Here is a 21499-nt window from a genome sequence, read left to right on the forward strand (position 1 = left end):
TATATATATATAAATAAAATTTTTTAATATTTTGTTTTTTGTATTTGTTTCTTATTGTGGGACTGCTGTCAGGTTTCTTTTTCTTTTCTTATTTATATTTTCTACTCTCATCTTTGTCTTTTGTATTGTGTTATTTTATTTTATTGTCAAATTATCGTATGTTTATCGACACTAGCTATGTTTTACATTCTTAGAGGACTTATTCTTGAGTTTCAATAAACGTATTTTATCCCTCTCTTTCTCTCTGACTCTTTTTTTTTCCCCGCGCGTTTTCTGAGTAATGGCTCTCCTCCAGTTTCATCGTGTTAAATACTCAGATGTTTACGAACAATATTTTTTTATTCGCAGAGAATGGCAACAAGCGGAAAAATGAAGGTGGAATGCAAAGCTAAGTGTCGTGTGACGTTGTCCACGCAGGAATTTATGTCGACTCGTCATCGTCCAGTCAGCTGACGATGCGATCGCGTTATGCTGTACTTCGGCTCACGTCCATCGAGCGTGCTTTCTAAGCTCCCAGCACGACGAGTGCGATGTACTCGTGGCTATATTCCGCCACTGTGTGTCGATCCGGCGTAAATGTGATTTATAAATAACTCGCCGAGACCCCCTTTCACGAACAAAAGTCGCAAAGTCGTACGCAAAAGCGGAAGTTCATTGAGCGCGAAAAGGCGGGAAAAGCGTTTTGCTTGAGGAGAGAGAGAGAGAGAGAGAGAGAGAGAGAGAGAGAAAGAAAGAAAGATTGCAGTGCATTTTTCTCGTTGTAGCTTACAAACGCATAACGAGTTCAACAACAACAAGAAGGATACCTGTGTTCAATAATATCTTAATAAATTATTTTCATACATGGGATTCAAAAGTTTTGCAGATTTTCTTCTGAAAAAGTGAACTCTCGGATGTCCTTCCACGTTTTTAGAATGCATGTACAAATTCTAATATTTTTTACAGTTTTAGAAGAATGTAAACACTGCACCTTTTAAGTACGTTTTATACTGTAAATATTTTTAGTCACATCTGTAAAATTTTTATGAACAGCTTTAAGCTCTCTTTACGCTAGAAACGTTTTTCTCATTTTTGGACAGTTATTCCTATCTCTTTCCACAAATATCTTCAGATTCAATTTTTCCCAATTCTCGTCTACGTCTCCAGCGGGGCAATGTTGAGAAATAAAGGAGTATATCAAAGAGTGTTGTTCGTGTACCAGTGTACGTCGCAATTAGCTTCTCCCAAGCGGGCAAGGAAATCTCTGCGAAATGATTTAATCCGGTTTCGTATTCCTCCGTATTTGTTTAAGGGTTTCTTTGAGATTCCCCAACGCGAAAATCCACTTAGTGAGACTCGTTTGCGATACAAACACGCAAAAACGCGCTAACCCGGCGGCGCCCGGGAACGGGTTTTCGAAGCGGGCCGATACCTCATTGCCAGGAAGAAGTTAAGGAGATTCATAGCGGGATTATTCCTTACACCGGGACCGACTCGTACAAGGTCCCCTTCGACCTTAACCCTTACGGTACCTAATCCATTCGGTGATCTTTTTCGGCAGGTCGAATTTATCTGTCTGAGAATGATGCGGCTCACGACGGGTCACGTTTGTGATTCAATCGTTTATAATCGTTTTGTTTCTACAAGGCTTGTAAATACAAGGCTTTCCGGATTAGGCTTAAGGCTTAGGATAATCCTTCGATTAATTTGAAAATCGATTTTTTTTTTATTGCGAAAATATCTCTCTTTCACCTTTTTCTTCTTTATCTTCCTCGCTTTCTTTCTTCGTCGTTCAGCGCTCGCAGTGGTCCTGGTGGGCTGCTTTTGGCGAAGCTAATGGTGAGCGCACCGTATGGGGGCCGGTCTCATGCACTCGCGCATAGCAACAGAAACGTGAAAGAGAGTGACCGTGCGCGAGGAAGGATGGTCAGAAGGAGAGAGAGGGGGGGAAGGGAGAGGGAGAGGGAGAGAGATACTAGAGGCACGTCGCCGCGTAGAGCCTCTTTCACCTCGGCTCTCTTTACTTTTGCCTCCTTCGTTCTTTGTTTTTATCAACATCAGAGGATACTGTATATTCATTTTTTACGATATATGTACGATATTATTTATCATTATTGTTATTATATGCGTTTTACATGTAGAATGTCATAAATTTTATCTACGCATATTCTATATTTATGTGCATCATTATCATTAATCGGAAAAATATACTGAGATTACTGCATTTTTTTATTTTAAAAGAGGGATTTTAAAATTATTTAAAAAAAACGTTATATAAAAAGAACAATCGTTTATTTATTTTTGGAAAAGCATTCGTCTTCCTGAAAAGAATAATTGGTTGCATATTTAAAGAGTCTTTTTTGAGAAAAGAAAAAACCGTGAGATGAACATTTTTCTTTTGCTTATTTTCTCTATACTTTTGTTCCACGCGGTATATTATGCTAGTCCAAAATATGGACTATAGATGCTTTTACACAAGATTATTCTGCAAGGCTGCTTCTTTTTGAACGCTACACAGTTACGAATCTGAAACTCAGCCTTCAGTTTCTATGGATCGTTGTAAAGCCATACATGCTCCATCTAGCGGATACCTCAATCAATCCGACTCATACAACTTAAAGAGGGAACCTTTCCGCACCTGTATGCTTTTGCAGAAGTCTTCGATCTTTGTTTCTCGAAACGCTTATAGCGGCATACTAAAGTTTGTGCAGGTGGTCGACATTCTATTCCCTCTTACATTCGTCTCTTTTTTGCTCCCCGAAATTGCATTGCTGCAGCGATTGTGATATAGTTGAGAAGAAAGCGAAAGAGAGATGGAAAATGAGATTCTAATCGAGGAAGAAATTGGAGATAGAATGTCAACAACGGACAATGAGAAGGGATAAGAATAAAATCGTAAGTTCCATTCGACAAATTTGTGCTGTCTAATATCGGTTTTTCACGTAATCGAATCGAACTGAATCGAACGGTCAGCACAAGAAGAATCCATTCTCGAATTCTCAAATTTGCTATTCCCATATTCATGTGAAATAAAGAATAGCGATTAGATTAACGATTTTCTTTCTTTCTTTCTTGGTGAAGATTGTTGGTTATTCAAGGATCGCAACGAAACGTGTAATACATAAGAAGACACGATCATCGATCGAAGGATCAGTTTTTGCAATGATTTCGTATTGCTAATATTTGCTAATAACGGCTCCAATTGAAAGCAAAACGTACGACTTTTTCCTCCTTTTTATAATTGCGACTATACTCTACATACTCTACATGTCGTTTAATAATTAGCTTTTTAATAATTAGTTTTTTATTAACTATTAATTTATTATTTGGATTTCGGGAGTCCTTTTATTATATTTATTATATTTAACGATTGAATATAGAACTCTGTATAATAGAACGCTCTGCAATAGACCATGAAAATTAATAGGTAAATTATTAGACCCGAAGATGTCCTCTTATTTACCAATAATCCTGAAGATAATTTTCCTTCTGCTTTGTATCGATTATATTGTATATCGATCACAGCGGATTAAAATCGCAGCAGACATAGGGATAGTATAACGCAGTAGTCTTAAATATTCAACCTAATGTGAAATATTTGGTTCTAACAGTCGAATAATCGTGAAAATCGGATAATAGAGATTAGATTTTAATGTTTAAAGAAACATTTTAAATTGACATTGTAATTATATCTTTAAACTTTATATAATCGACTCTGTTCTTCTTAAAATTTTTATCAAATGAAACAACTATTCTTTGGTATATTAAGTATGTAAAGATTGGACTGATTGGGAAACTGATTGGACTGATTGAGAGAGAATATTCGATAGTGTGGTCGGATAACCGGGAGATCGAATAATACGAGGTCGGTTAGTTCAAGTTCTGTTGTAGGGGAAATCGAAGCTAATATATAGGCCAACTTTTCAGTTTTAAATGTTTACAGACAAAACTAAAAGATTTGCCCAAAAAGGACATTCTATATCAGTTACTATACGTACATTTGACCGTCTAATATTTTAATATAAGTGGAAACAGGTATAATTGAAATAAAAAAAAGATTATTTTAATGCATTCTTTACGTGTCAACTAATTTCATGAACTGGGTAGGATGACATACGGTATGGGGTACAAGTTATAGAATTATTAAAGTGAAAAATAATATTTGTATTTTAATCTATTTAAATATTATATATTTTAATATATTTAAATATATTGTATCACATATTAATAAAATTTTACAAAAAAATAAAAATCTAATTAAAATTTCTTAACACGTTGATCGCCGCGTTAGCCATCTGGGTGACTGAGTTAAGTTTCCATCGGGGTGGTGTCACTTATATGTGGATGACGATCTTATTTTTAAATTTGAGGCATTCAAAGAAAACAATGCAATAATATTTTACAGAAAAATGAATTTGTAATAGTAAATTATATTTTTAAATTAATCAAATTAAATTATTAAATAACAGTGTAATAATAATATAATTAAATAATGTGTATCATTATTGCCGCATGCATATATGATACCAAAATACGTAAAATTAATTATTTTAATTTAAAGTATTACATTTTATATAAATAAATCATAATTTGCAGAAAATTAAGATGTTTTCAGTTTTGCAGTTGGCAATTTCGAAATTTAATCGGCCGAAATCAGAGTTGGTGAGACCGGCCTAAAGAATAAAAACAACAGAATGCCTAAGAAGTAAGCCGAGATTCGTGTCCGCAAAAAACATATTCGATTTACATTCGGCGATCAATATGTTAAATAAGTATTGTAATTCACTTCTAGAACAAGACTAAGAGAAAACAATATTTTTCAAACAATAAAAGCTGTGAACATATACCTTAAATAAAAATATCTTTAACAAAATAAAAAATCTGTCAAAATCTGGAATATGTCTAAGAACATGTGTTAATATTTAATTATTATTATTTAAATTCGTTAAAATTAAAAAAAAAATGATTTTATTAAGTGCATTTAACAACACAAATTGTTGCATTATGTTCATTTAAAATGAAGAAGAATACTATAAGACTCGTCATTAAATGAGTCACATAGTCCGTTGGTAAGATTAGCCTAATAGTCCCCATTTATTTATTTTTTAAAAACATCTACGAATACAAAAACAAACTTGAATTTTATTAAGTAAAAACTATACTTATTATCTAACGGAAATTAAATACCTCAGACAACTACATATTTTTCTAAGATAAAAAGTTCGAAAATAAAAATATTTACTTATGATTTTTCGAAAAAAAATGTGTCACAACTTTTTAAGGAGAAGCGTCCGCATCGAGATATCACGGGTAACTGAGTGGCAGTCTTTGCTGTGTGCTCAAACACGTTTAAGTGCGCGTGTCTCCAGTATTTTCTAACATAGATTCGGTTAATCTATTTACCTCTATATATCTAGTCTACTAACCTCAGTCTATGTCGGAAATTGTGGGTAGTGTGAAGGAGTATATTGAGGTAATAAATAATAGTAATAATAGAAGCTAAACTCCGTATTAAATAATACAGACTATTCAACAAAAGTGACAAAGGGCCATATTCGATCAAGGTGAGCTTTAGTGCTCTATCTAATAATATATTGTGTGAATTTTTAGTTCAAACAAACTGTACGCCAATTATTTATTTGTCGGTTCATTTTTTATTTACAATTTTATTTACGGCGCCTGAAAAAAATGTTTTTTCTACATATACATTATTGCAATTAATATCATCGCAATAACAGTGATGGAATTGGACGGTCGCACGGAATTCGAGAGATCCTTGAGGTGATATTTTTCGCAATAAATTATTTATAGTACTTTAAAGATGCTTATTACTATCAATAATAATAAATTGCTTATAGCAATTTAATTTGTAGTATTTCATACTTTGGCTCCAATCTAAGACTGTGTTTCAAGATCGACAATAAAATCGCCACACAGTTTTGAACCGAAAATTGTAAAAATTTTACACAACATATTATTAAGCACTGGCCTGACCGAGTATAGCTCTTTTTATTTACGATAAACATTTCTCGTCCATTTTTCACTTAATATAAAATGTATTTTACGATTTTTTAAAAATAAGAAAATTTTATAGCAACGATGTGGCAGTAATGTCTTATGCGTGATAGATTTTCTCTCCTCTTTCTGTACATGAATTAAATTAATAATAAATAAATTATAAAAAATGAATCAATAAAAATTGCTCTCGTGTAGAGTACCCACCGGAATAACGTGAAATCGACCGATTTCGTTCACGTGATCTCGCCGTCGCCGCTCCTGAAGGTGAAATTATGTTTTTTTATGTATGAAAAAAAAAATCGATCGGGAAATACCATGCTGTGACATAGGAGGTTCGCGCGCGAGTTAAATTTCCGAGTAACCCATATACCGACGTAAAATAAGGTCGGTGTTCCGGTGGCGCTTCTTTGCAGAGAGGAAGATCCGCGCTTACAACCAGCTGAAGTTTTAACCGCGTCGAGTTACAACGGGATGCCATTATAAGAACATGGAAGTTTTGTTCGCGCGAGTGGAGCTTTCCTGCGGGGGTGGCGGAACGCAGGGAGAGGCTTTGTGCCTGATTCCGCGAGGGTTTCTGATTTTATCTTCCTCCCCCGCGGAGAGAGCCGCCATAAATTAAAAAGAAAAAATGCCATTTGTGTTCGGAAGCGGTATTGTAAGCATTTCAAGTCATGGACTAATACGAAAAGACGTTATTTGAAAATCATGAGAGACTACCGTTTATCTTCATCCATCAGAGAGAGAGAGAGAGAGAGGGAGAGAGAGAGAGAGAGAGAAGGGAGGGGAGGAATGAAAAAGAAGATGGAGGGGAGGGATAATAGAAACTGATATAAATTAAAACAGTGAAATATACTTGCTCAAAAATGATGTTTTAAACAGCTGTATTTGTGGACTTACTGTAAAAATAGTAGGCAGTATTTAAAAACCATGAAAGTGATATGCTGATCAGTTACATTTTCCGGGAGAAACTAGCATACATCACGAGACACGTACGATATTTAGAACCGTTTAAATTCTTATAAGAGAATATGTAATCGATATTTCTGAAACTTGCAAAGAGATAACATAGTGAGACTTTACGACAGTATTTAATACGGATGTTAGCGATTTACTGGACTCCCATCGGTGAAACCCCGACTAATCTTTTGCAAAGTTTTCACAAATCTTAAATGAGAACTGTGTGGTACATAGTTTTTGTTGTTACTCTAGGACGCCAAGTTTTTTCCAATGCTGTTTCCATTGTTTATAATCTTTTATTAATAAAAGTACATACTTGGTCTGTTCTTTCCGTGCGTTTCAATTGAAAAAAATTCTTTATATGTTACTTTTTATGAAAATTACATCGAATGAACGATTTGCTGAAGTATCTAAAAATTCAGCTACACAACCTTACTATACGCAAGTAATAATTACTTGTTTCAAATATAATGATCAAGTATTTCAAAAGTTCATGTATCCGCAATCCTACATCATAAGTTCGTCACAAGCATCATTTATTCAAAATATATTCTGTGTGAATTCTAGTAAGTTTAATACTTTAATCAAGATTATTAAATTAAAACAAAAATTCAATTTGTTTATTATATGAAGCGATTTCTTCAATCAATTTTATAATATTTTTTAAAAGAAAATAAATTCTTATTTTGAATATATAATAATAATAATAAATTTTTCTAAAATTTGTAGTAAGTTTGTTGAAGATAATTATTGCTTTACTGAAAAGAGAAAAGAAAGTAAATTGAGTAATCACTTTTCTTAGCAATAAAATAATACTTTTTTTGTGTGTAAATACAGATCTGAAAACAATTTTGTTGATCAAAATGTAATTATTTTATGTAGGACGTTCAAATTAATTGCTGGAATATGTTTCTGCATTGCTCATCATGGTTGAATGTTTCTAACTATTTTGATGATCCAACGAAATTCTTTTCAGAATTGTATCTAAATTTTTAGATATTTCAGCAACTCGTTCTTTCCGTATATATACAAACAATCGAATTGGGTACCATACCCAAATACAAGGCGTCAAGAAAATTTCCTACCGCAATGCAAGACGTTCGGAGCAAAGTGCGTTCCTTTCTGTGTGTTTTTCCACGGTTTTCATCGGACGGTACCTGTCCGATTGCTTTTGTAACTTAAGCTTTGACAGGCTTGACTAATCGAAGTCAAAAATAAGCCGCCTGTCGGTTGCATCATCGCATGATTCCGCGCTTCCGGGACCACGGCTCAGATTCGGTATCCTCTTCCTCCTCCCCGTTCACGCGAAAGTGTCGGCATGAGTTCATTAGCCGCGCCGCCGCCGTTGTAGGGACGGCAGTGGTATGGTAGAACCGAGTGCTCCTCGTACTTCTTCGACGGTACAATCGATGCCGAAATAGAGTGTTGTAACTAGTAGACGCCGATACAGCGCTGACCATCACCGTGTCGATGACCCGGTGGAGGCGTGCCAACCACCATCCTGCCCGATCCGCGGGGGCCTTCTCGCCCATCCTCCTCCCTTGCCTCCGTTCCTCTTTTCCCATTTTTTGCCTTTGCTTTTTCGCGAAATTTTCACGTAAGATCAGAGATCCTCACGGAGGATGTCCCATCGTTGTCGCCGTCGATCGTTTTCACGCGCGGCGTCGAGTCGGATTTTACACAAAAGCGACCGACCATCGCTTTTCAACGGCGTGGTTTTCACGTGGTCGCGAGCATATCGATTCCCGGGACGAAGGCGGCAGATCGGATTCTGCGCCCTTTTCCCTTTTGCCTCTCCTCCCCCGCCCTTCCGCGTCTCTTTCACCCTCTTGCGTCGCGCGCCGTTCTTCCACCACCACCTTCCTCTCGTCCCGTAGACGCGAGGATATTTACGGCGAATTATACGATTCAGCTTTTTTTTACGCGAACGATTCGCGGCACCGGTTTGATCGAAGGAGCGGGGAAGAGGAGAAGAGGAGGGTGGCAAACGCGGGTTTTTACGTTTTTTTCAGCAATTTATACATCGTGGAAAAATTTAAGCGATCGATCGGGCTAGTTTCTCTCTCTCTCTCTCTCTCTCTCTCTCTCTCTCTTCCTCTCCCCTCCTTTCCCCTCCCCTCATCTCGCGGAACGTCATGGACCTGCATGCGCGAATAATAACCTCTGGCCGCGTGGTTCGTTATGTAACCCCGTTTGCTAGGTCTGGCGGATTGATAAAGATAAGCGGGTCGCACGAACTTTTGGGCCAATTGGTTGATTGTCCAAGCTCAGTTACCTTTCCCCGATGAATACGTCGATTACATAAGTCACGACTTAACGAAGAGTTCCGTTTTAGGATTCGATACGTCACATAAAATAACTCCAATGAATATTATAACAATAAATAAAAAAAACATTATAACATTTGAATAAATGCGCAATTTTTAACCCCTTAATAATTCACCCTCACGCATTTTCGAAAACAAAAGAGGGAGAAGAGATCGATGATAAAAAGTTCAGCATCAGAAATAATGGCGATACGATAGATCGTTAAGTTTCGGTAGTTATTTAATTTATTTTTCGATAATTTTCTTGAATGTTTCCATTGCTCATATGGAGCATAGAATTCTGTCAAACTTTCAGTTATACATCGAGGCTGACACAGCGGCTGATTTCGTTAATTTCTTTTCCAGGTTTACTATGCGAAGAAGAAGAGAAGAGCACAGCAGATGCAAGGGGAAGATGGTTCGCATAAGAAGGAGAGGAAACTCTACAACGATGGCTGGGATGACGATAATCACGATTATATCATCAAGAATGGGGAAAAGTTCCTCGATCGATACGAGATCGATTCTTTAATAGGTAAGACAAAAGAAGACAAGCAATATCGAGTTAATTGTATTTACCGAACAAATATAATATCGCGATGGTTTTCCGGTAATCGATAATTTTTATTTCTCGAGTATATTTTTTTAATACGTAATCAATAATATATTATTTTTAACAACTGTCGTTTAATCAAAATATTACATTTATTCAAATTGATTTTATTTATTCGAATTGAATTTATTCTACTTATTCGACGTATTTATACGTTTTCTGTTTACAGGTAAAGGCAGTTTTGGCCAAGTAGTGAAAGCATTTGACCACGAAGAGCAAACGCAAGTGGCAATAAAAATCATCAAGAACAAGAAGCCTTTTCTTAATCAAGCGCAAATCGAAGTTAGGCTATTGGAAATGATGAACAGAGCGGATACCGACAACAAGTATTATATAGGTGCGCCAGTATAAACTGTGTGCTATAGTTAAGAGATATCGCGCGACGTGACGCTTAACGCCTTCTCTCTTTTTGATTACAGTTAAACTGAAGAGGCATTTTATGTGGCGAAATCACTTATGTCTGGTATTCGAACTGCTATCGTATAATCTATATGACCTACTTAGAAATACGAATTTCCGAGGAGTGTCATTGAACTTGACAAGAAAGTTTGCACAGCAACTGTGTACTGCCCTCTTGTTCCTGTCTACGCCGGAATTGAACATCATTCACTGTGATCTGAAACCTGAAAACATCCTTTTGTGCAATCCCAAACGAAGTGCGATAAAAATAGTCGACTTCGGTAGCTCGTGTCAACTTGGACAAAGAGTAGGTGTCTTAGAAAGAGCTAATTAGCGCACATTCGCTTTTGATCTGTCGATCCTTTTCACTTGTCTTTCTTCCTTTCTTTTTGCGTTCGCAGATATATCAGTATATCCAGTCCAGGTTCTACAGATCTCCGGAAGTCTTGTTAGGAATACCTTATGACCTCGCGATAGACATGTGGAGTCTGGGATGTATTTTAGTAGAAATGCACACGGGAGAACCTCTGTTTAGTGGGGCCAACGAGGTAAAGACCGACCATTATACAAATTGTTTTTAATCATGTTGAATTTGTAGCTCTCGATAATTAATTACTAGTACGAGACGCTACCGTATTAAGATACATTTACATGGCAAAAAGTTTATCTGAGTAAAGAGAGTGCATGTTACGTTCGATATAATGTAGATCTCTGTTTGGCAACATAAGGAATTTCTCTTATGATTTGCAGGTCGATCAAATGAACAAAATCGTAGAAGTACTAGGAATGCCGCCGAAACATATACTGGACCAAGCGCACAAGGCGCGGAAGTACTTTGACAAAGTCTCCACGGATGGCTCGTACGTGCTGAAAAAGTCCAAGGATGGTAAAAAATACAAACCTCCCGGCACGAGGCGCTTACACGATATTTTAGGTGTCGAAAGCGGTGGCCCAGGCGGCAGGAGAATGGGGGAACCGGGCCATTCGATGTCCGATTATCTCAAGTTTAAGGACCTAATTGTACGGATGTTGGATTTCGATCCGAAGACACGGGTAACGCCGTATTACGCACTTCAGCACAACTTCTTTAAGAGGACAGCCGATGAGGGGACCAACACGAATGTCGCTGCTGCTAATAGCGCGAGCACGAGTCCGGCAGTGGTGTCGATGAGCCAGGATCATGGTAAGTCCGATTAATCATTTAGCGTCATTTCATTTTGCCGAATCACTGTGTAACATAGAGAAGAGAAGTACCGAATACGCATTTATGTGCTTCACATCTGAGTTTCTTCGAAGCTGACAGGTTTTCAATGTTGAATTGTCTCATCCATGCCCACGCCGTGTAATTCCGTGTCGCACGGTTATCACAATTCAAATAACGACAGCTGAAGTTGAAAACGTGTCAGGTTTGCATTATGTCACAATAACTGTACCTTAAACGATTAATTGCAGCGAGAAATATGATCTTACTATCAAAGTATGGCTCTATGTCGCTTGATTTCATTCATCATTCATTATTAATATTATATTTGATTACTTCACCTAATGATACATTTAATCCATAGTTTCCTCTGAATCGGTCTTCTCAGCAAATGGGTACCGCTATAGAAAGAAAAGTCATGATTTTTTTTCATTATTCACTATTTATATAGATAGTTTTGTATAAATGTAATAATTAAGAGGCAGGTTAATATTTATAATTGCATTCACATGTTCTGTTCAGGCTACAATAGATTACTTGAGAGCTTACAGGAATTACCAACGTTTGAAATCGTTTTTGCGAACGATTTAAAAGAGAAAAGATGCATTTGATCACGGCTAATGATATCTCTGAGCTGTTAATGACTATCTTTGAATAATTGAACATAAGGTAGATATGAACAGAAACTCAAGACGGACAGTTCTATTGAGAGTTTAGGAAGGTTTTGATTTGTGCAGAAAATAAGAAATTCTCTATCTTTTTTTACAATCTCTTAAATGGATGTATTTTTAACTGTTATGTTTTTCTTAAAAACTGTGATTTATTGAGTAATTATCATAGGTGACATCTAGATCTATCTGGACGATATATTTGCTCTGTACTGATAAAGGTTAATTATGCTGTGAAATACGTACACTTGTGCTCCGCGATCAATCATAATCCCCCTTTTTTAATGATATCTTTTATTTTCTGCGCAAACTAAACGATACTTGTTGTTGCCCGTAGATATGATGGGGGGACAATACGTGGCTCGATGACTGTCGTATCCGCGGGGCGGCGACGACCTGTCCTAGGCCCCAACCCTAATCTTACTTACTAACATAAGTAAGTTCTGTATCTAACAAACAATCCTACACACGCTAAAAGACTAACGATGTCCCTAATAAATCATATCCTGGCCTCGAATGTATTGCGCGAAGCTTTGCTTGCTTGAAGGTATTCCCTTTTGGGACACGGATTGATATTGCTAGCCCGTGCCTCCTTACTTTATCGACACGATGTATTAATACACGATGTATGACTAACGTTTACTATGAGGCCAATTATTCATTATAACACGAGACTGTCCTTTTTGATGAATATATTTTAGAGCATAAAGGACAAAAAAAGAAAAAAGAAAAATAGCATCATGTCACTGCTGGAATATGTTTTCTTTTATCGTTTTTCGTGTTGTTTTCGCTGTGATTAAAAATAACAAATTGTTTTACACGAATGTTGTCCGGGATGATTACTGCAGAACATATTCCAACTAAAAGTATTGCATCTGTGTTAAGCGAATTTCTGTTTTGTAGAAAAGTCTCTCACATCATTGTCTTCTAGTTTTTTTTGTGCATGCTTTAGCTGCTTGCATCGTGCACTTTATACAAGTGCAATGCTGTAAATGGGACATGAAATTGTAACGTTTCTGTGAAATAAGTCTTGTCCATATCAGTAATATATATATATACATATATGCATTTACTATTATATACCCCTCTTTCTTAAGTTTGCCTAATGTAAAACCCCAATTGCACATTAACTTATTATCTGTATAATTAAGAGAAGATTATGATGCAAATCGATTACGCGATTATATGCCGATAAATAATTCAATATAATTACTTGAATAATTTTGGCGAATCATTCTACAAGTATACACTTTGCAGCAAATAAAATGCATAGAAACTTTGTGTAGAAATTAAGATTAACAATTTCGTAATTAATCACGTGTCAAATATTTGTCCAATCAGCTTATATAAATTTATGGGAATGGGAAAAAATAATAACATTCGATACTTATTTAAAATTTAAAGAATGTATCGTTACGCTCTTACGAATGTGCGTGAAAAAAAAAAACGGTAGCGGTGGAGATTATTGCCTGCAAATGTCCCTGTAGACGTTTGAAATTTTATTTATCTTTATTCCCATATTAGTGATTATTCGATTGTAAGAGCTAGAGCGGTTTTCGTGGATGATTATGGCATTAGTGTGTATATATATATATATATATCTATATCGCGAGAAAATGCTATTTTACTTTCTTTACTGACTTTTTTCTTTTCGATGTCCCAGGACTGGTAACCATGTCGGGACAGGGCAGCAGCAGCAGTAGCGGCGGCGGCAGTCTGCAGCAGATGCAAGCATCAAGTCTCCCTGGTGGTGGCTACCAGCCCATGGACTGTGAGTCCTCGCCCCGTCACACGGGCAGTCGGCGTGCCATAACAACGGGCTACCCATCAACGTCGGCCACTGGGGTGCCCGCGTCCGCCCCGATGTCCATGCAATCCATGGACAGCTCCCTGATACAGAGCTCTCTTGGATCGTACAATAGCCTAATTATTCCTGGTATACCCCATCTGCCTGCGATGATGACCTCACCAATGATTCAGCAGCAGAACTTCTACAACTACGGCTACTCGTCTACTGATACACACGGTATAGTCAGACAGCCGTCAACGGTGTCGTCCGGTAACCAGAGAGATCCAGAGAGAGAAGATAGCCCAATGGTCGGGGTATGCGTCCAACAGAGCCCAGTCGCTATCCACTAAAGTAGCAGAAGGGCAACTGACGGTGGACAATACAGCTTGTCGCGAACGCAAAACCGTGAAGAAAATGAGTAGCTAATTTACGGAGACGGCATGCCTTGAATGATGTTATCGTGGCATTGACGAGAAAACGGTAAAAGAACGGAAAAATGGCATGTAAACATCTTGAAAGTCGTTCCCCGATGCTGCTTTCTCATCACAGAGTTAAAAAGGAAACAAGAAGAAAAAAAATCACGGTATCGCGATTAGCCTCAACTTCGGCAGTGGATTCAAGAAATTTTTCGGACACGTTGGTTTGGCTGAACAATTCTGAAAAAATATAAATGAAAAATTTCCCGGAAAATCCAATAAATAACCACAAGTCACAAAGCCCAAATCTCTCTGTATATCAAGAGATCATAGAAACGAAAAAAAAAATATATCCTAAGCTCGGCGGCGTTAACGACTGTATGAGAAATCCAACGAGTAGAAGAGAATGCGATGGAAGGAAAAAGAGAGGAAGGAGTGAGAGGAAATCTCTATTTCTGTTATGTTGCTGAATTTTCATATTTTTTATCAAGCTGACTGGTCCTATGTTGAAAGTGGATATATGTGTCTAACACGGAAGATTGACGAAAGCTTCGAGCATGGACAGACAGTAATGGTCTAGTGAGGATGAACCCAGCTGGCCTCTCGGGTCCTGCCCGATTTCCACAGACACTCTTAGCAGTTTTTAGCAAAAACGGCTAAGCGGAAAACTTTCGGCAACCAAACTGTGTGGCCTAGAGAGCGAAAAAGTGATAATTACTTATTATTACCGCGTAAAAAAAGAAGGAAAAGTAAGAATTACCAATGTAAGCATGTACTCAAATAGAGTTTTATACACAATGTCACGAATGTAAACGGTTTAGCAAGTACTTGCGAGCAAACAGTCGCGTCGACTGCTAGTTATTTGTACAATACACTTAGGTGAATGATAAGAGTGCAGCTTTAGGGTTTAGCTTTTAAGTGTGAGGAGATAAAACACACACAAACATTGTAAACTCGAATCTTTTATTTACTTTAATGGAAGACAAGGATGTTGCAAACGTCAGTTTGTTGTTGAACAAGGACTTTAAACAAACGAGGTTTGCGCGGCTTAACAACAATACATATTTATACATTAAAAAAGCAGTAATAAGAAAGTTAAAAAGCAGCATACACGTAAGATCGAGATCAAGAATGGTATAATCATACAAAGAACTTAGATACTTTATAATAAACAATACGCGCATACTCGCATACACATGTTTCCAACGCCAATCGTCATTGATTTTTGCCGTTTTGCCCCGATGGTCGCTGCGCTTATGCCATTCGCACCAATCGTAATGTAGCCTCTTTATTTATATAGAAGACTCTACTTTTTTTTTATTCGGCCAAATTTTTTAAATCTCGATTAAAAAATGTGATTGTTTTTTATCATTTATGTATTGTAAGACTAGATGACGAACAAAAATAGAAACTAATAATTTCTTTCTTATTACCATCACAATTATATTTTGTCATGAAACTACCAATTGTAAGTGTAGTATAGTACCTGAAGGCAGACCATGAAAAAATGCAACCATAATCCCTATACCACCCAGATGTTACAAAAGAAAAAAAAAATATGACTAATAGAAAATAATAATGATATATGCTGTAAAGAGAAAGAAATCTTAAAGAATTATACATGTTGCTTTTCTGTAATCACGATAGCAAAATATGGAAATACCAAGTCTGTTTATAAGGTATATTTTATATATTTGCGGCTTTTTATACTCTTCCATACAAAAGAAGATGACACATGAACGGAGACTTTAAGATTTGAAGAATAATTTATCTGTATTATGTCATTTAATATATTATATATAGGGCAATGGTGTGTAATAAATTTTTTTCTTTTGTTGACGGATCTTTACCGATTTACTAAACTTTACTTATTAAATTATTTTAAGATGTTCTACATCTAATTTTAATTGTCTTTTTGTAGTCTCCGATAAATAGCTACATGTATAATTCTCAATGTAACCGTCATCTTTAACGTTTTAATTGCGATATCTTTTTTGTACGAAAATTTTAATGCGTAAATATAAAGCAGCGGCAAAGCAATTTCGTCTGCATAACTGCGACTGTTGTCAAAAGAGCTTGGCCAAAAAAAAAGGTATTAGACGACCAAGAGAATTCTTACAATGTATATATATTTTCTGGAAAAATAACGAGTCTTACTGTGAAATTTAGATTTGAATTCTTGTTGTATTAGTTGTAAATATATGAGAAATATAAGATACTTTCGAGTAGCTGAGAAAAGTCTAACGTTTCACAAGCCATTCGATCTGCTAAGAATCATTTTATTCGTGCGGCCTTTCGAATGATTTGTATATTTTTATACACCTGCAATACAAGAACATTTGCAGATACGATTTAATGAGATATACACGAGACATTCTATATTGCAACTCAGATGTTGAAGTTTGTTATACTCGAATTTATAATAAGTTACCGAACGAAAACAAATTTTCTAACAGTATCTAATAATATATAAATCACCAACGGATAAATAGGAATACGAAGCCCACTGACACTTGTATCATAAATGTTTTTATATCGCATTGAGATTTACGGCAATCGGTGCTTAAGATACATTAAATTTCAAGAGTCGTAATGAGTCTGTGTTGTGATTAGATAGCTCGAAAGCAATGCTTAAAATAGATAGATTCACTATGACATAAATAAAATACCTAAAGAGAGAAGAGAAGCAGCTCTCCGAAAAATCGTCTAAAAGAAAAAAAGAAGAAAAGTAAAACGGGATATGTCGCACCTTACCTCAATAACCTTTTTGATAATTTCCGCAGTTGAAGTTGTACAGAATATGATTTGTTAGAGATGTAGAGGTGTAGAGAGATTAAATGGCGGGACGTTTAGGATTTTCTGTGATAAATTCTGAGCGTCCTCGCAAATAATACCTTGTTGAACGGCAAAAATCAGTACGCTCTATAAATATAGACAATGTGCGATGTATATACATATATATATATATATATATGTAAAGAAAATATATGTATGTAAATATATAATATATATAATATTACACATATATATTATATATTTTATATATATATATATATATCGCGTGCCCTCTTCCGAATTCATCTTGTTACACGCTGTGCTCACTAGTCCCGCAAATAACGGTGTTCACAATATTCTCAAAGAGATACGCCATTCGGAAACCTCTGTACATTCGGACTTACTTTTTATTCGTCCGGGAACTCGAATCATTTCGGCGATTGTGCTCCAGCACGATGACGATCGCACGTCAACAGGATGACTACGCGTGAAACAATATCTTACATCGAGATAGCTCGTATGAAGGCATTCGGTACCGGTCTTCTCCGTCGGAGAGAGGTGTGAAAATCTGACCCACGATGGACTCCTGGGCACAGCGCCGTGTTTGATAATGCATCGAAGCGCATCGTTCTCCTTTCGACGATATTATTGATTTTAACTGAATGATTATTATTATCGTTTATCTGTAGCAATGTGATTGATCGGTTAAACGACGCATGGCCTGCCAAGAAAGAACGCGTGACCGGCGCGTACTTTTAAACTGTTCGCTGCACATGAGACGATAAAAATACACATATAACGCTGGAGTTAAGTCATAATTGTATCAATTAACGGCCATTGCTGTCGACAACCGCTTGGCATTCTCGAGATATACTTTCTACCAAGACCTATACGATCCAGAGATAAAGTAGATGGACTGTAGATGGACTTAACGCAGCAACGTAGTTGTTTGGTGATTCTTATACTAACACTACGAAAACTGTTTATTTCCAGGTATCAAGCTAACGTCATTTGTCGTCGTTTTGACGTCAAAATGACTTTAAAAACGTTATTTTTACGTCAAAATGATAAATAATGTCCCCTTGCTACCTGGGTTGACGTCAGTTGAAAGAGAAAATCAATCAAGATGCTCGAAGTCATTTTCCTCTTTCCACCGACCGCATAAATCTTCTTAAAAACTGATCTTCGAAGATGTGCTGCACGAGAAAATACCGAAGGCCGGCCGAGTCTTGTTCCGTAACGCGACCGGAATTTCTTCCACTTGACGGCAACGCAAAAAAGTTACTAATGAGATTCGCGTAAAAGTTATACCAGTCGCTCTTCTCCTTGGCAGACCGTGAGTTCTTTTTTTTTTAGCGAAGTTAAAGGACACCGCCGGCGTCCAGAACAAGTTTAGGGACAATTTTTTCACGGGCAGCCGCGGTAGGGTACGATTCTCGAATCGGGAGAAATAGCAATTTTAAATGGTGAACGTGTAAGACGCTAATTAAACATGCGAGGCGAGGTAAACGAGCTGTGCGAGATAGAAATTTTTTTTGTTTGCGCGCGCGAGAGAGAGAGAGAAAGAGAGAGAGAGAGAGAGAAACAGGACGCGAGGAGTATGTTTCAAAAATGCATGTACAACAGCCTTTCCCATTGGGAAAAAGGAAGCCCGGCGAACAGGATGAGAGAACTCCCCTTAGGATTCCTTTCGCTTTCCGACATGCGCGCTTTATTTCGAGTTCGAGAGCCACCGTCTTGGGATGAATTTGTCCACTCCATTCAGCTGTCGCAAAATGCAAAGTATTTAAGCCAATTAGCAGACAACAGAGATGTATACATTTAATAGTATAAGAGCCAGCCGCAATTCATGTTCCAAATGATTACTGCGTACGCACACGCACGCACATATGCGTATATACATACATACATGTATATGTATGTGTGCATGTGTGTGTGTATTTTTTTTTTTACATAAAACGTTAGAGATGTTTGATTTGCAGAACGATCATGAGAGAGAAAGAGAGAGGATAACGAACCGTATTGTATTTTAATCATACATATTGTATTTTATTTATCATAGCCGATACGTATATGCGATGACTTTGTGCATTGCTCGCATGTTTTTAAACATTTGTAGCGCGGAAGCGATTTTTCGACGAATTTTCTCGATCATCTGTTGCCCAGCTGATTTATTAAGATGGGAAGAAATAATTAATAAAGCTCTACTGAATAAAGGAAAATCAACTTATATCTAACATGTATATATTGTCGTAATATTATTATGATTATAATAATAATTATTATTATTATATGTAATAATGTAATTTCAAAATCACTCGCTGACTTGTTTCGTTACCATTCAATTTTCACATTTCACGCCCTTGGAGACTGACCCGATTATTTTAACTTTAAAGTTTTGTAATATAGAAAGTTACCTATTCTCTTCTGTTTTCAAGAAAAAAAAAGATCTATCAAATACTGATTCATATTTGTGTACATTGAATATTTTGAAATATCAACGAATAATATGGGCAATGGAGGATTAACACATCTTTTAATTTTCGATCGCATGTAACTCATTAGATTGTCGATCGGTACTCCCTGTAGCCGTGAGAAATCTTTCTTCCGTGTTTCTTCGCTCGAACTTTCCATGATTTTACGTTTTAACTTGCAAATCTAGCGCGGGGCGCACGTGCGGCCTTTGAAAAAGTCCCGTGAGACGTGCCCGCGGAAAACAATTAGGAGATCTTTGGAACATGTTCCTGCGGCGGAAGTAAAGTAACCTAAGTTTCCTAACGTCATGAGTAAAAGCATTGTGTTCAGAAACAAATATAACTATAATATGACTGACAGAGAAAGAGAGAGAGAGAGAGAGAGAGAGAAAGATGTATCTGAGAGGCACCGCGTAAGCATTCTCCTTTGAGAATCGAGCATGAAAGAGTGATAATATCTGATAATATCTTGATGTCTCGTTCGGCATACTCCTATCGGGACAAAAAAATATAAGAGATGAATGTGGGAAGTGCGAGAAGAAAAGAGAGAAAGAAGAACGCATGTTCATGCGAATGTATGCGTGTATGTATGAGAGAGAGTGAAAGAGTGAGAGAGAGATAGAGAGAGAAAGAGAGAGTGGAAATGTGAATTAAGAAACAAAAAACCGATTTATTAAGATGAGAAAAAATAATTAACAAAACTCTATACCGGATGAAGGAAAATGAACTTGTATCTAACGTGTATACATTGTCATAACATTATTATGATGATTATTATAATTATTATTATATATAATAATGTAATTGAAAATTTGAAACGATATTACATAAGGTTAATAATAAACAAAAGCATCTTCACCTTCTGCTGTTACCTTTTCTTCCGCTGTCACCTTTTGCGCCGATTTTATCCTTCCGCGAGAACAAAAAATATATAATACATCGTGTGCAGCTTTAAAGTTTCTAAATGCATTAATTCTTCCCCTTGTTCGATGGACAATTGTTGAAATGGAAAAAAAACAATTGTCGGCCACATTATTAAATCAATTATTACTGCGTTTTTGGCGAGTTTGTATACATATCGATAAACGTCTTTGATATGCCTCTTGATGAACTTGAAAAGATTATGTTAAATAATAACATTAATAGAGGAATTCTTCTATACGTTGGAGAGCTGTATGTTTAATTAATAGTATTCCGAAGAATACGAAACGCTTTTGAGAAAAACATCACGTCGCTCCAATCACTGTCGGGATTTAAATCGTGGCCTGATGCCTAAGATTTTCTAACGTTTTATCGACGAAGTCGCTATAATTATAGTGATAGCGCCGATAGCTAATGAGGAGCACATTTTTTTCTAAGATTATCCTTGCTATTGACTGTCGCTAGTTAAAGATAGCGATAATCGTCGATAAAACGTTAGAAAATCCCACTACTAGTCGAATCTCTGAGTTTCCCGTGTTAAGGACAGATACTCACTGTTAACATTCATTTTGTTTTTTCATTTTTATCTTCTAATTCTTAAGAAAAAGATGAATAGTTTGTTGAACCAAAATTATATATAAAATTAAATTATACATTTGGGGTTAGCTTGATTAGAGTTTACCAATCAAGTTTATAAAATTTGGTGTTATATGATCAAATATTAAAAGTGTTATATAATCAATATTAAAAGTGCTACCGTCAATTGTTGTGCTATTGCGATTACACTGCATGATTGTATACAATAATTGATGATATACGTATACTACAATATAACATATACATATATATACATATATCATTATATATAAATTGAATTTTATAAAATAATTATTTTAATAAATATTCTGAATATTATCTCTTAATTTAATGTTAAAAAATATACTTATTAAAGAAAAAATTATGAAATAAATATATATATATAT

General features: G+C 36.2%; 1 protein-coding gene across 2 annotated transcripts in view; it reads left to right on the top strand.

Moving 5' to 3' along the window:
* LOC108755372 (serine/threonine-protein kinase minibrain) overlaps positions 1–16172 on the top strand; it is a 96525-nt gene extending 80353 nt beyond the window's left edge. For both annotated transcript variants that reach the window (XM_018498311.1, XM_018498312.1), the window contains 6 exons: positions 9627–9795; positions 10043–10210; positions 10293–10579; positions 10674–10820; positions 11023–11455; positions 13805–16172. In XM_018498311.1, coding sequence (XP_018353813.1) covers positions 9627–9795; positions 10043–10210; positions 10293–10579; positions 10674–10820; positions 11023–11455; positions 13805–14280 — 1680 coding nt within the window. In that variant the 3' untranslated portion in view covers positions 14281–16172. The remainder of the gene's footprint in view (positions 1–9626; positions 9796–10042; positions 10211–10292; positions 10580–10673; positions 10821–11022; positions 11456–13804) is intronic.
* The last annotated feature ends 5327 nt before the right edge of the window (positions 16173–21499 follow it).

This window comes from Trachymyrmex septentrionalis, unplaced genomic scaffold (assembly GCF_001594115.1).
Source record: "Trachymyrmex septentrionalis isolate Tsep2-gDNA-1 unplaced genomic scaffold, Tsep1.0 scaffold87, whole genome shotgun sequence".
Classification (NCBI taxonomy): Eukaryota; Metazoa; Arthropoda; class Insecta; order Hymenoptera; family Formicidae; genus Trachymyrmex; species Trachymyrmex septentrionalis.